Consider the following 15,639-nt stretch of genomic DNA (forward strand, 5'->3'; position numbering starts at 1 on the left):
AAAGCAATCAAATTTGCCAGCCCACGTCAGTATTTAAACCCAATAAATTAAATTACCAATTTAATCCAAATTTTAGTTTTTAAATTTTAAATATATATTTTTTTAATGTTCACCTATCTACTATACACAAAATATTTCATTCCATATAATATTTAAGTTTAATAAATCAAATAAATTTTACAAACTACCTTTTAACTAAAAAAACTTAAACTTCACACAAAATAAAATATTTGAGAATATATTAACTTAAAAAAATTAAAAGACTAAATAAACACAAACTTAAAAATTTGTGATATTTAATATAATTAATAAAATTTTGACTTATATTAAACTTAATTAATCTATGAAATATAACTACCGATTTTATGTTTAATATAAACTTAAAATTGTATTTGGGTAAATGTATTGAGTTTGTTTGAAAAAAATATTTTTAAATAATTCAAAATTTCAACTGCTAAGTTGATGTCATAAACAATCGGAATAAAATTTACACTATAACACTCCACTGTGATTGGGTTGTTGAGTTATTATTTTTTTAATTAAAAAAAAAACAATAATTATACTTAATAGATTAAAATTAAAATTTTATAAATATATATATATATATATAAGAAATTTAACACTTAATAATGATATATTAATAACTAAAATCCATAAACTTAAAACATCAAAAACTACGAAAACAAACATAACAGATAACATCAAAACAACGAAAACAAACATAAAAATCCGGATAATACTATTATGCCATCTTCTTCCCGAGGAAAACATCTGTTAGAACTGTCTTTGACTGCATAGAAGCTCTCAAAAGTTTAAGTCCCAGACAAATACAATCAAACAAAAACAAAGTCAAGTTATCATATTTGAATATATTAAAATCACACGGAAATAAAAAAAATATTGATAATGTAAAAGATACCAAAAATTAAAAAATTACATTCACATGTAATAACATAATAAACATTATATAATTTAACGATGTATAACCCTTGACAAAACTATAGAGAAGAACATAAGTTACTTGATCGACAGTCAAAGTGACGAGTTGTTCCTCCAAAGCATCACATCTTTGATCTTAAACTTGTTCAACAATGTAACGCAAGAGATAGTGGACATTGGCATGACCCTCAAATCATCCATCACCATGTAACTCACCACACCCTTAACATAACCTTCCTCTTTCTTACTACTTGTGTTGGTCGTGTTTTCAGTTAGTGGCTCCAAATACTCAAGCTGTCTGCTCATTTCATAACCACAAGATGGACAGTCTTCGTTAGGATCATGGGAGTAGATAGAGCGGCATCGGCTATTACTAAAGAAACTCGGATGACTACAAAAATAAACTGTTGGCAAAGGTGGTGGATCAGTAGTGCAAGGCAACAGCATAGTAGAGCTACAAAATGACACAACTTGGGGCTTCAAAAGCTTGTCTCTAATCTGCCCATCTGCCTGAAAGTAAGTTCGGTCCAAAGTTTCAACGCTTTTATATAGATTTTCCAAACTACCAACCATGACTTGACCTTGGAGAAGCTTGCATGCAGTTCCAAGAGGAAGGGAGAGTAGATGGAAAAGAAAGTCTATCACCTTCTTGTCTGCTTCACCAAATATTACTCTCTTCCCTTTTGAGTCTATCAGAAGCTTCATTGTCACACCATTTTGAGCCATTGTTCTTATTGCTAACTAAGCTTTGATATCAACCACGTATTTATAAAGCTTTGATATCAACCCCATTAATGAAATGAAAAGTTCCAAAGGCGGCGCGTGGTTAGAATGTAATAAGTGTTATGTGCATGCATGCAACCAATTTTATTCCGCCCCTTCCAATTCCATACGGATAATTATTATACTTATGTTTGAAAATACTATTTTTGTTTTTATTTGGATAAAAAAAAGATGAAAGTGAATTAAAAAGTATTCAAAAAGCACATAAATATTTGAACACATTTACAACCATCCCCTACAATTATATGGAAGTTTGAATTATGTGAAAAGGTTAGTTGATGCGTTGATAGGAGATAGCACTTGTCGAGGTTCGTTCAAATTGAATGTGTAGTACCTTTCTATACACAACCCCACACGTGCGAGCGTGGACCAACTAGGCCGGCTCGCACACCCCCTAGGTCAACTGGTTGGGCTAGCTCCTCTAGATTGGCCAAAAACTTAGAGGTATTGTGACCGTCGTGCACCATGCCAAACATGATGATCATCTCATTCTCATAATGTATGTGTTCGTACTCATCATAAAGATGAAGTATCCCAATGCATGTGAACATATAATTATGCATGACGTCCCTGTACTTTTCATGTTAAGCAAAATCATGCAACACAACCTCGTTCATTCCTCATATATTAAACTAGGCAATATGCATACGTGTGGTATCATAAAACCCCTCATTTCCATACGTGTGGTAGGATGTCATAACATTTCATTATCGAGTATATTCATATCATAGTGCAACATGACATCTCATAACATATCATATCATTGAACATAACAATCATATCAAACATATGACACCTGTAGAGACCACTGAGCAAGCGTCATCTTACATAAGACAACTCTTCCAACCATGTCGATAGTAGACCCACAATTATTCTAATCGTATTGTCGCGCTATCTTCCCCCAAGGAAAACATCTGTAAGAACAGCATTGGATTGAAGAGAAGCAATCAGCAACTTCACTCCCTAAACCAAATAAAACCAAATAAAACCAAACAAAACCAACTCAACAAACAACAAAAACCAAACATTTATTAAAAAAAAAACATCATAGGTTACCTCATCCACATTCAAAGTGACAAGTTCCTCCTCCAAACCATCCAATTCTTTGACCTTAAACGTGTTCAACAGAGTAACGCAAGAGATGGTAGACATAGGCATCACCCTCAAGTCATCCATCACCATATAACTCACCACACCCTTCACATAACCTCCCTCTTTCTTAGTAAGACCACTTACTTGGTTGACCTTAGTCAGTGTTTTTTATGTGAGTTTGAATTCATCCTCCAAAGTTGCTACAAATATCGTCAGGAGTTGTTTCGTATCAAACTGTCCATCTCGCTTCATTACTAATTCACATTTCTAATTTAATTTAAACTTGAGCTTCGGAAATAGGACATTATACTGACCTCAATTCCCTCTATTAGGTCAAAATTAGATCAGAAAGGTCGGTGTCAAAAATGTCTAACCATGCCGAATGCACCATTTTTTTTTAGCCGGGGGACTGCACGTAGACTATCCGCTGGAGCCGAAAGACTCGGCGTCTGCAGAATGACACGTGTCACTTAAAGACGTTGACACGCGTAACTTAAGGGCGTTGACACACGGGAAGGTCTTGGAGCAGGTCAAGGGTTGTTACTACGAACGCGCAAGGCTGCGTAGTGTTTAGTGGGTTGGGCCTAATTGGGCTTGAAAGTAGGTTTTTGGGCCGAGTACAAAGGTTCTAGGCTACTGGACTAGACTGGACTGGGAATTGGTGGATGGTCTTTGGGTATGGATCCGACGTCGTTTCCATCGCCGTTTTCGCTTCTCCTCCGTTCAATGTGAGCCATGCTTGCGTCGTCTCACAGACGACCCACACTGTTGTAACGTATTGGTTCACCAGAAGCGCAAATCCGTTTCATTCCAAGTTTTTTCCTTCGGAATCGAGACGCACCGGCGGCGAAATGAATAAAACAAGGACAGGGCAATTGCATATAAAATTTGTTTTCTTGACATTTGGGTTCGTGTTGATTAAGGTTTTCAGTCAAAAATATATTCCGATCATGTTCTTCGACAACTCCAACAAATGTTACTCAACAAGGCCATTTCAGAACAGGGTGTGGCTGTGAATTCGACCAACAATTTTATATAGAATTCAAATGAGTAGTTAAGAAAGAAAGATAACCTAACCAAAAAACAGAGAGATGACGATTAAACATAGAAGACATTAACTACATTGATAATGAAATAAAAATAGACGACATAGCATCATGACGTCTTGAATAAAACCATGGAAACCAACAATCTTAGCACGCAGAGCAGATCTCTGAAAAGAAGTTTGGTCCAAAGCTTCCTTGATTTCATATAGATTTCAGAAACAACATTAAATTCCTTGACAAGGGTGAAGCTCACATGTAGCTCCAAAAGTTGTCAGCACCCATGCTCATCTTTGTTTCCTGTTATAAATTTATAAATTAAGCAGAGAATGTTGCATTCCTTGACAAGGAGATAGTGGAAGAGGGCAATGGTTTAACAGTAAGATCATCCATCACAATGTACGTAACAGTCCCCCCTTTCAAAAAATCTCCCACAATGGGTCGTGCCTCATTAGGTTCGTACACATATGATGCAGGGCTAGCCATCTTACAGTGGCATTTGGGACATTGAATATTATATGTAGCACTAAAACTATAACAACAGTGAGTAGTATTAGAACATGTATAATAGGTCTTTGGTCCTGAAGAAGGATAGTTTTGCAAGAGTCTTAGGATCTGGGATTGAGTAATGGGCGTTGGGAGGTCGGCATTTAACTGCGTTTGGTTATAATATGTAATGTTCAAGGCCTCCAAGCTGCGGTAGAGACTTCCAAGTGAACCAACCATGGGGCTGTCTTGGCCGGTGGAGAGCAGCTTGACGACATCTTCAACAGGAAGTCGAAGTATGGCGAAGATGACGCCGAAGAAGTTCTTGTCGGCTTCAGCATATAGGATTTTCTTCCTCTTTTTGTCTATCACAAGCTTAAAACGCACGAGGATTTCAGTTTGGTTTTGAGTAGACATGGTTTGATACTTGGGTTTCTGTTAGGAATTTCTGAAGTTTCTAAGGATCCACTCATCCATTCCTGAACTAAATATACTGTTCTCATTGGTTTCTTGTTTGACGCTTCGATTACAGAGATTCTGAATATGGATGGGGAGATAGGTATGATGATGCATGCAACCCTTCATTATTTCTTTTTTCTTGGAAACCCCTGTTGTACCGTAAAATCATTAAATAAGAAAAATAAATGCTTTGAATTTTCATTTGGTCCCTTCCCAAGGTTCAAGTTTTCACTGTCTAAACTTAGGGGGAGAGATGTGAAGAAATTCAGACTCTCAATAAAAGGTCATGATCTCCTTGAACAACCATATGAACATTTTCGTTCGGTCTAATGATCTACAAATGTCAAGTAAAGTTGATATCATGAGAAACTATATGTCTAACCATCGCTTGTCTAAATCAAACGGAGTCATTTGTAAGGTTGGTTGCAACAGGAAGATGATAGTATTGAACGCCTAGAAGCAATATTGGTTGCAAAAGGACCATATTAAAACTTATGGGACTACACAGAGACATATTCATATTCGCCTATAGCAAAGATAAATACTATATACTGGAATAAAGGAGGAGTACGTGAATGAGTTTGAATGAGAGTGAAAGTTAAGAAATGTGTAAATAGGATTTGATGTGAACCTCGGTACCCGATTGTCGGGTTTCCATTCATAGACATTCAACATAGCTTCAGATTGAGAGAAGAGAAAGGAAGCCAAGAGGAGTTAAAGAAAGATTTGATTGATCCTATTAAGAAGCCAAAAGTCTATAACATATGCAGGGCAAGGGCCTTTCAGCAAACTGTTTACAAGATCAAATATGAATTACGGGGAGGGGTGGGGTGTTACAGCTCTGTACAACTTGTTAAGGCTTTTGCTATAAACGACTTGGATTTTCAAGCGTCTTCTGCAAACAAAGCAACCAATGTCCAAAAATCAATCAAAACTCAGCTTCTCATGGACTCATCAGAAGGCTAACAAAATAGAATGATCTAACTTAAAAGGGCTCATTTAGACACGAAGTGTTTTGTGAAGGCTCTTTTATTGGTTAGTTCTTGTTTTTGTTGCCCTCTTTTGTAATGTCGACCGACTAAGGCAGGATTAGATAAGTTTATCTCCAAATTATGCGACCTTATCAACAGACTACATGATTAATTCATTCCTAATCAGGCCAACCCTCAAAAAATTAACAAGGGATGGTCCCATCATTGAAGTGCATGGTCCAACCCAATAGAAAGCCATTAAAAACTATAGAAAGCAGTAAAAGAAAAACAAAGTGAGAACAAGGCTAGGATTGCAGCAGCAGAGAATCAAAATAGTCAAACAATGTCCAGCATGCTTACCTCACTCATTTTCGTTAAATGACTAAGTAGCATGGCTTGCTAAGCCAGCTCGACAATCGAATAATCTTCGTTACCAAATCAAGGGAATGTATCTTAGCAGCGGGGCTACAAAAGACTCAATCGTGCAAGAAATTCCTCTGTTTCTTCACCTTCTTTAACGATCTGCTTTCACAAGAAATTTGTAGGGAAGATCAAAACATACATCATATAATGGGGAAATGGATCAAAAACAACAAAGGCATAAACCCATAACATGTTGAGGAAAATTAAGCTACAAAGAACAATTCATTGTCACTACTATTTAGATGGTGCCTTGCACAACTCCAGGCCATTTCTATTTCCATGAAGAACATATTTTCGAGAATTAGACACAGAAATATTGTGGGTGAATTAGGGAGAAAAACAGTCAACGAATATATGCACCACACCCACAAAGTTTTGGCATTTGAAGATTTAGAGCAATAAAACAATATTTTTCCCCTCCTTCCTAGATTAACAGCAGAAGTTCCAAAAAAAAAAAACGATCCAAGTATCGTAGTAAAACAAAAGAATACGGTCCAAAGTACCTTAATTTCTGTGTTTTCTGGCAGACCTATTTCAGTAAGCACATATTGGCCAACTTTAACCCAGTCTATCTTTTCTACATCAACCAAGTCTTTGTCCCTCTTTACTTGAATCGGAGATAAATCATGGTCAAAAGAATTTCCTACCCAAATATACAGCATCATGTCATCCTTCTTGCCTAAATACCTACTTGGAGAGAAAATCACTACGGCAGCTTTAGAATGAAGGTAACTTGTGTCAAAAGCTGCAATCTTTGCTAACTCCGGCCAACAGTATACCATTGGTTGGACAAACTCACCATCTTGCTTCCCATTTGACACAGTGGATACCATGCCGCCTTCAAAATGTTTTGGATAGCTTTTCCATGAACCAGCTGATTGTCCAGCAACTTCAGTTTCGACCTGGCTCGTGGCCATGCAACCTACACGTACATCCATTCCATTTTCGATATTCTTGAAATTCTGAGTGGAACTTGTTTGTTCATCTTCAACATTATCCATAGGCTCTGAGCCCTTTTTCATATTAAATGATGCATCAAGAGAGAAAGAAATCTTGTTTTTCCTCTTACCATCTTCTTGAGTGGCAAGAAACCTTGAGGCACTATTTGTTGCTCTGATTTTACAAGGCATTGTAGGCAATGTCAGAGATTTTGCACTACCTCGGCGTTCTGCAAGAGAAGGTGAGAACTTTTTGGATGGGAATGAGAATGACCGAGAACTTGATTCCAAAGGGACTGCATCACGAGTTTCTGGACCATTGGGCATCGATTCTAAGGAACTATTGGATGAGATAAGATGCATGTTAGAAAAACTAGATAGAGTTGAAGAAACTTGAACTGTAGGTGAAGAAGCAGAAGGAGAATCTAAAGAGGATTCTGAAAAATACTTGGTACTTGAACTTGAATCAGAAGAAAGGGAGTCTGGCGAAAGATGGATAGGCGAAGAAGACGACGAAGACAAAGAAATTGCTGAAGGCGATGGAGGTTTTGCAGAAAAATGCACCATCATCAACGAGTCGGAATAGACCCTAGAGAGCGATATCCGTGGAGCTGATACAAACTCTCTCATATTTCCAGAGGCAAACTTACGCCTAAGCATACTCCAACTGCTTTCTCTGACAGGAAGATGGGTTTCATGCTCATTCTCAGATGAAGGAAATGGAGGAACGAAACCACCAGTAATAGCCTTCTGGAAAATTTCAAAATCTAAATCATAGGAATCAACTCTCCTTTCCCCTGGATAAGGCTTAGTTCTTAATTCCCCAAGATTAATTTTACTGTTAGATTTATCCATTAAAGGTAACAGGTTTGCAAAAGAGTCCCAAAAGTTGGTTGGTTCTTCCCCTTCTTTAATTACATAAATAGGCCCATGCACCTTCTCATATCGAACGATTTGCACAACAGCTCCCCTCGCATCTCTTTCCATGATTGCTTCACAGTTCTTACCAATCCAAACAAATATGGCAGAGGGTACATGAATGATAAATGCACCTCTAGAATCCAGAGATGAGGTAGAAGGATCATTTAACATTTTGGGGACCAAATGCAAAGGATCATATGGCGAGTGTGGAGCAACTCTGTACATCCTCAACAGTGAACTTGGGCTAAGAGGGAAAGCATGGACCCTCTTTTGGCATTGTAATAACTGGCAAGCAAAACCCATATTGGGGTCAGCAATACCTCTTGCTGCCTTTACATATTGAAATGCATCATCAAAACTCTGCCCTTCTCTCCACATAAGATAGGCAATCACCAACGACGTCGACCGCGATACTCCCTGGCAACAATGAACAAAAACCCTTCCATTTTGTTCTCTAACATCTTCAAAGTAGTCAAAAACATCATAAAGTATACTGGTAATATCCTCAGAAGGGCTATCCTGCAACCACAAAGTTCTGTACACGAAATCATCTTTGAAGTACTCAGGGCAAACGAAACCTACACAATTCAACACATGAGTAATTCCATTCTGTTTAAGTATATCCCTATCTCGAGCAACCGCATCACCACCAAGATATACATGTTCTGCCACCTTTGAACACTCTTTGTCAAAGAAAGCAATCTTATCCCTCTTCACCAGCCCACAATTCTTATCCGGGTTTCTCTGAATTGTCGACAAATCAAGTTTCAACCTCTCGCAATTTCCTCTGCCACTTGGTGTAGGAGGCTGCGGCCACTCACCAATATCATCCGACCCCGCCTTCGGCCATTCATCTAAGCTTCGCCGAGCTATGGACAAAGGTTGTAAAGGAGGCAAACACGACCTCGCTTTGCAATGCTGCTGCGACCTTGGAGTTAATGGGGCAGGGAAAATTCGGCTTGGTCCACTGCTATCACCAAGATTCCCATTGGGGTCTCCACCTTCTCTGTTCACTTCCGGATGGTGAAGGGAGGAACGTGATGCAGACCACGAGGCCGAGCGCCAGAACAATTTCCGATTGCCAGAGAGCTGCACCGCGGCCCCAGAAGTACCAGAGTCCTCGGAGCCCACCATGCCCGTCCAAAATCCACAGACAATAACTCAAAGAAGCCCAAGAAAGTATAGAAACCCTAATTTAACTTCTTTCACCCGGACAAAAAAATGAACATATTGCGCTGAAATCATATAAACAGATATCAAACAGTCAGACCCATATCAGATCAACATCAATACCATCAACCAAAGGGCAGTAACAAAAAATAAGTCAAAGAAAACACTTCGAAGAACTAAATTAAGTAATGCCCACGATTTATTTCATAGTTCCCAGATGAAATAAAAAAGAACCCAGAAACCAAATTGCAAGAATTAAAGAACAACAAAGAAACAACAAATCTCAAACTCTGACAACACACAACTCTTCGATAATCTACAAAAGAAGAAAAGTCAGAGCAACGACTTTGAAAAAGAGAGAGCAATTTAGAGTGCTTGATTTCTAGGGTTTGCAATGAAATCAAAGAGAAAAGAGATGAAGAGTTTAGATTTGCAACTTACAAAATCAAATGAAAGAGGAGGTGCAGTGGAGTGAGTAAGTGAGTGACTGAAAGAGATAGTGAGAGCAGAGCAGAGCAGAGACGTTTTAGTATAATCTGAGAGAGAATTAGAGAGAGACTGGCCGTGGAGAGGAAAGAGGAGCACAGGTCGAGAAAATTGCATTTAACCAGATTTCAATGTCTGGGCCCTTTCACACATTTTATTACTCTCATTTTCCATTTAAACAAAAATTAATTATGGCTCCATTTTAGAACTGCCTTAGGACGCAAGCAAAAACGAGTTGGTTTCACAAAATTCGGTTCCTAACCATCGAGTTGGAGCATTCGGCACTAATAGATCAATTAAATAAATATTTTAAATTATTATTAAATTAAAAAATAAATTTCATTTTGTTTAAAAATAAATCATAATGAAAATGGGTTCTTTCAAGTCGAACACGTCCAATTGAACAAAACAAAAACAAGAACCGATCGTCTTCCGATAATTTTAATAATTTTATTGAAAATTTTTACGAAGAACATCGACGGACTAAAATTATAATTTAGAAAATTTAAAAGGTAGGGGCTATTTTCTACCACAAAATCATGGGATATTTTGGCATTATTCAATCATTGCTTCTTCTTACTCATTTCTTCAACCATTCTCTTTGTACTTTATGGATTCATATCATAAAGTATACAAAATCTTTATGTAAATAAATTTCTTATTTTAATTTATGGTTGAAAAAGTCTCTCCACATTCTTGATGAGATGACCATAAGAAGAAGATTAACCTCAACTGACCAATAAGCTTTTAAACAAAACAAAAAGCATGTCAACTTGGTTGTCTCATATGCCATTTGATTCATACACAAGACAAACCCAAAGGTCATACATGTAATTATCACTTCAAAATTTTAAGATCGATTTTTCGGCCGTATTGTATAGAGCGCTCAAGTGCCTTAACTTATTACTAATAATAAGAACGGGGCTTGGAAGCAGTGAAAAAAAGTCGAGCTGTGAAATCGTGTGGTGAGATATTTACACGTACTACCTTTTTTAAGATCAAAATTAAAATTCTCTTACCTTACTTGTTGTACTAAAAAATGGTAAAGTTAACATAAATGGGATAGGTTTGACTTCTAAATTCCTCTGTACTGCTCGACTAAAATAATACTTTAAAAACATGTAGGGTGTCACGGTCATACTTGTAACTTGTTTTCTGAGCTAGAACGAGTGTCGCACAATTTTTGTCTCACTATCACAAGAGTGTGAATGTGACCCTGAAGTATGAATATTCGAACCTTTAACCTCTTGATCAAAGACATTTGAATTATGTTCGAGTTGGCATAGGATCACTACCGTTTAAGGTTGTTTCCCCAAAATCTTCTACTAGCACCAACCGTTTGTGTGTCATAAAGAGAGCCGTGTGGATTGGTTTAAACAGTTTTCCAAGTGAATTCCTTCAAGTTCAAGTAACTTGTGATTTGGATAGGACCATAATTTCTTTGTGCAGTGGGAAAAAGGGAAACTTCTTGTGGGACTATAGAAAGACCAATTTTCAAATTTAGTCAGCAAAGTGTCCAGCCAACGTCAAGATTATGGCATGCCATTGATGTTGATGTGCCAACAACAACAAACCAAATCCAATAAATAATATCAAAACTATTCAAATCTAACTCTAAATTCACACGGCTGTTTCAAACGTAAGTGTCCGAATGAACTTCGTGTACACTTTAGGTAACTGGAAAATTTGGTTGGGTTCAAACTCACGGTTCCTATGTGAGATCCCATCAATTGGAGATGGAAACAAAACATTTCTTACAACGGTGTGGAAACGTCTCACTGATAGACGTGTTTTAAAACTGTGAGGTTGGCGACGATACGTAACGAACTAAAATGGACAATATCTACTATTGATAGACTTTAACTATTGCATCCCATATATGACATGATAGAAAATATATAACGTGTAATGTTCTTGAACGGAGCAGCCTCAACTCTGCGCCTGTTCAGGAGGCACCTGAAGTAACTCGAGCGCGGTAGCACCGACAGGGTTGAGACTGTCTCGTTCTTACTCCATAACCTCTCTGGAGGGAACAAGGGAGATGGGATCAGTTCGGTACTAGCTCAAACATTGACTGATAGCAAAGCACACTGATCACTGAAGATGCATCGAAAACCATCCGCAACAGCCTTGGGACAAATCCCATCACGCAACCTGTAGACACCAATTGAAAGATACATACACTAATAGATTATTTTTTTTCAAACATGAGTTGGAAGTAAAATTAAAAGATAACCATATTTAAATAAACAATTAAATATTCAAATTTTAATAATAAATTTAAAATTGTTAAAATTAGTACTATGGTTTGAAGGGACCGCGCGCACGCAGGTCCCCGCTAACACAAATTATGATGTAGGCTCCACCACGTGGGCAGGCCTTAAGCCCAGCACCCCTCCTACGTGCAATGGAGGCCGCGGGCCTAGGAAATGGGCCTTATTGATCGTCCAGTATCCCCATCCAGGTAAGTGAGTTCTACGGCCTTTCGCCTGTTAATTTATAGCCTCATCGCTCCTTTCCTTCAGCGGTTTTCCGATGTGGGACAACGACACCGCTTATTCAACGAATTACTCCCAATCCATTTATCTTTTCATAACTACATTACAATAATTTTTCAAGCATTCACTCGTTTCATTAGTTTGGTGATCTCATAGTAAAATATAATTATTTGTTTAATATCTACTTTGCCTCACTGTGAGGGAGAGCGTGACAATTCACAATGCGAGTGTGTCCTGTGATAAACGTTGAAGAGAAAGGAAATGTCACTGTCATATAAGATAATAGTAGGTTGTGATCCCTACGTGCAGTGAATCTTAGGCCTAGTCAAAATTAAAAGCAACAATGTCATCATGAGTGTTAGAGACAAGCTCATAGAAATCAGATTCGGCTCCCGATTGTAACTTCAAAAGTTGAAATTTCAATATGAATTTCGACACATAACCCTATAATTAATTTTGTATATATCTCACCATACTCATCTAATTTTGATAGGCATGTACTACCAAAAATAAATTCATTTTTTATATATCCGTTGAAATAAAAAAAAAGTAATATAAAATATTAAAATACATAAACGTGTCTTACTAAAAAATAATAAATTATTTAGATTGAACCCCCATTTGATAAATTTAATTATAGAGGATGTGTATATCTAAATGGATAAAAGTATGAAGTTGAAAGTGGTCCTCTATCTTAATCGAAGATTATCTACCTTACATGCGTGAGAAAGATAGACCATACAATCTAATATTAATTCATACACGTATTATCCATTTCATTCATTACTTTATATGAAAGCATCCATTAATATCATGAAATAAACCAATTCAATGTCCATAATTTATCTACAAGCTATAATTTACATTTTAAAACGATTAATTTATACATAATATTTGTTAAAAATCGTATCTTCATGGTGTTCTCACTATTAAAAAAAAAATATAACAAAAGATTATATTATGTGTATTTAAATTAATGAGCTTAATTTATAATTTTTTTTAAACTTTTGTAATTATTTTATTACAGTAAATTCAATGATTTTCAATACAGTTGTTTAAATGTTAAAAAATTTGACAACGATCCAATAACTCAATGACATATTTAAAATTTTCCAAATAATATACATTAATTGAAAATTTTAAAATTTTGCTTTTATAGTAAAATTTTCACTCTTAAAATTTTTCACAAATATAGTATAAATTTGACATTTTTAACCTATTTTATATATTATTTAATTTTTAATAAATCGAGTCATACTGATATAATGTCTTAATCATCAATAAAACACAAATTCCTCCCAAATATTTTTTTAAAGGATTTTGTAAGGTATTAGTGGAAGTCGCTGTCAAACTAGCCTATTATGCATATTAATATCAATCTTTTATTTTTTCAAGATCTATTAATGTAGTTACTATGATTAAAACCCCCCCTTTTTTTTTTTAATTATTTCAACAGTTGCCATCGATATTAGGATTTTTTTTTTGTTTGCATTAAATTATTATTTATCCAGCTATTTCAAACGTGTACATACTTTTATGACTCATTTACTAAACATCAAAATAATGTATTAATTATTGAAACACATATAATTTTGTATTAATTGATTTATTAAACATATCAATAATATAATTTATCAAAATATTTATTCAAGTTTAAATTTTATAATTTTACTTAAAATAAAATAATACCTTAAGATTTCGATTTTTACTATAATTATTATGAAATTTATGCTTAAAAAAAAGTTATAATTTTTAATGGAAGTATAAAATAAAATTTAATATTTAGAATATAAAGACAAAAAAGTCCTCATCAAAAGGATCCCGACCATGTGATGTAGACGCCACTACTCGGCTATTCCCACGGACCACATTTGATATGACTCTTATCCACTTGAATCACTACTGCTATCCACGTAACCAAACAGATTTTTTATTCCACAAATTGCCCCCACGCAAATCTCAGCCGCCTTTATTTATAATTTTAAAAATGTAAATATATATATATATATCCAGTGGGGCCAACGAGACCTCTCAATCCAACGACTCCAGTTAAGTTTCACCAATCCAACGAACCAAAGAGAATGAGGGTCCAAGAAGCTTCCATATACCTTAGTAGCACTTTAAAAAAATTCTCTTATAAAAGATCTTTAGTCCCAAAAGGTAGGGGCAGTCGTGGGCCCACTCAGTTTTAATATTCTTGATCGATCCTGCGGCTCAGATCATTTTGCATCTCCAAGATTCAGTACGACAATTTTAGATGTTTTTTTTTACAGAAATACTTTCCATTTGTGTTGATTTTTCTAAATTTATAGAATTATATTAGACACCAAATTAAAATTAATTTTTTTAATTTTCATTCAATATAAATTTAATATTATTATTGAAATAATTAGTGTAACGAATAAATTAATTGTTGAAGACTTATATTATGGACAATATATTAGAAAAAATATAATACATCCATTTTTAAATGTATCCTAATAAGATTTAATTTTTGATGCATTATTATTCTAATAAGATTTAATTATTCTTAATGTTTATTAATTCACATTGTTTCAAAAAATATCATGTACTTTTGCATTAATTAAATTAAAAAAACACGTATATATAAAACAGTAAATTAATAATAATAATAATAATAATATAAATATTTTTTCATTTGAGAAAATGTTAGGTTAATTTTTTAATTTAACATTATAAAAAGGGAAAGTGAAAGCTTAGTCAAAGATGGTAATAATATTCTAGAGGCAGAGCAGTGGAACCGTACACGTGGCATTTGATTTTTATTTTTTATTTTTGGAAATACAGTCACGTTATTGGTGCAGGCATTTCGAACTACACAGTGAACGAACCGAAGTTCCATTTTGCCAAAATGCCCACAAATTCTCGTTAAATTTACCATTTGCACCACCAAAATTCTCCCCTTTCTTCTTCTTCTTCATTCCTCCATTGTTACTATTCTCGCATTTTCACTGATCTTAGAAATGGGACCGCCCGTTGTATCCGTAGAGAATGATGAGGAGAGCTCGCTGTTGCTCCAGTCCACCGCCGGCGACCTCTCATGGCGCTTGAACTTCGATGGCTTTCAGTTATCTCCAGAGCATAAGGAGAAGAAGCCCTCTCGTGCTCTCCATGATTGCCTTGGGGTTTTGAGTAATTTCCATTTCCCTCTCTCTTCCTCCTCTTCTGCCGTTCCTTCTGTTGGCTGAATCACTTTTGTTCTTCTTTTTGTTAGCGATCCATGTTTGTTTTGTCAATATCGTATTCGATGGTCTGAGTGCCTTGTTCTTTACTGGAAATATTCCTTTTACGTCTTGGGCTGTTGTTTTCTCTATTTCTAATTTGCTTTTTAGCCTAGCTGCTGCATATATTCGTTTAATATTTTTTTTTTTTTTTTTTTTTTTTTTTTTTTTTTTTTTTTTTTTTTTTT

At 35.6% G+C, this 15,639-nt stretch overlaps 4 protein-coding genes and 1 non-coding gene across 7 annotated transcripts in view; 1 reads left to right on the forward strand and 4 right to left on the reverse strand.

Annotated features, from left to right (window-relative positions):
* Positions 1–1,032: 1,032 nt before the first annotated feature.
* LOC111458695 lies at positions 1,033–1,665 on the reverse strand. Its single transcript, XM_023101487.1, has one exon. The coding sequence runs from the start codon at positions 1,663–1,665 to the stop codon at positions 1,033–1,035; it is 633 nt and encodes a 210-aa protein (XP_022957255.1).
* A 2,498-nt stretch (positions 1,666–4,163) lies between these two features.
* On the reverse strand, positions 4,164–5,358 carry LOC111458549. The gene has a single exon (XM_023101292.1). It carries the CDS (start codon positions 4,758–4,760, stop codon positions 4,176–4,178), a length of 585 nt encoding a protein of 194 aa, XP_022957060.1. The 5' UTR covers positions 4,761–5,358; the 3' UTR covers positions 4,164–4,175.
* A 154-nt stretch (positions 5,359–5,512) lies between these two features.
* Positions 5,513–9,883, reverse strand: LOC111458548 (protein-tyrosine-phosphatase MKP1-like). 3 transcript variants are annotated; one of them, XM_023101291.1, is made up of 5 exons: positions 9,667–9,883; positions 7,583–9,290; positions 6,700–7,474; positions 6,134–6,295; positions 5,513–5,697 (listed from the first exon to the last, which is right to left on the reverse strand). In XM_023101291.1, exons 2-4 carry the CDS (start codon positions 9,187–9,189, stop codon positions 6,239–6,241), a joined length of 2,439 nt encoding a protein of 812 aa, XP_022957059.1. In that variant the 5' UTR covers positions 9,190–9,290; positions 9,667–9,883; the 3' UTR covers positions 5,513–5,697; positions 6,134–6,238. The 3 variants fall into 3 exon arrangements, with proteins under 3 accessions (XP_022957059.1, XP_022957056.1, XP_022957058.1); XM_023101288.1 differs by having other exon boundaries at positions 6,700–9,290; positions 9,667–9,882; XM_023101290.1 differs by lacking the exon at positions 5,513–5,697 and having other exon boundaries at positions 6,142–6,295; positions 6,700–9,290.
* A 2,138-nt stretch (positions 9,884–12,021) lies between these two features.
* LOC111458959 lies at positions 12,022–12,183 on the reverse strand. The gene has a single exon (XR_002713219.1). It is a non-coding gene; the product is annotated as a U1 spliceosomal RNA (small nuclear RNA).
* A 2,826-nt stretch (positions 12,184–15,009) lies between these two features.
* Positions 15,010–15,639, forward strand: part of LOC111458601 (metal tolerance protein 11-like) — a 5,662-nt gene continuing 5,032 nt past the window's right edge. The window contains exon 1 of the mRNA XM_023101355.1: positions 15,010–15,362. Within this exon, the coding sequence (XP_022957123.1) occupies positions 15,194–15,362 (169 nt within the window). The 5' untranslated portion in view covers positions 15,010–15,193. The remainder of the gene's footprint in view (positions 15,363–15,639) is intronic.

Source organism: Cucurbita moschata, unplaced genomic scaffold (assembly GCF_002738365.1).
Source record: "Cucurbita moschata cultivar Rifu unplaced genomic scaffold, Cmos_1.0 Cmo_Scf00021, whole genome shotgun sequence".
Taxonomy (NCBI): domain Eukaryota; kingdom Viridiplantae; phylum Streptophyta; class Magnoliopsida; order Cucurbitales; family Cucurbitaceae; genus Cucurbita; species Cucurbita moschata.

Bases quoted from the DNA above. Each gene is read 5' to 3' on its own strand.
- LOC111458695 (XM_023101487.1), bottom strand. From the start codon at position 1,665: ATGGCTCAAAATGGTGTGACAATGAAGCTTCTGATAGACTCAAAAGGG.
- LOC111458549 (XM_023101292.1), bottom strand. From the start codon at position 4,760: ATGTCTACTCAAAACCAAACTGAAATCCTCGTGCGTTTTAAGCTTGTG.
- LOC111458548 (XM_023101288.1), bottom strand. From the start codon at position 9,189: ATGGTGGGCTCCGAGGACTCTGGTACTTCTGGGGCCGCGGTGCAGCTC. The intron at 6,296-6,699 runs GTACTTTGGACC...TTGTGAAAGCAG, and splicing joins CAGAAAACACAGAAATTAAG to ATCGTTAAAGAAGGTGAAGA.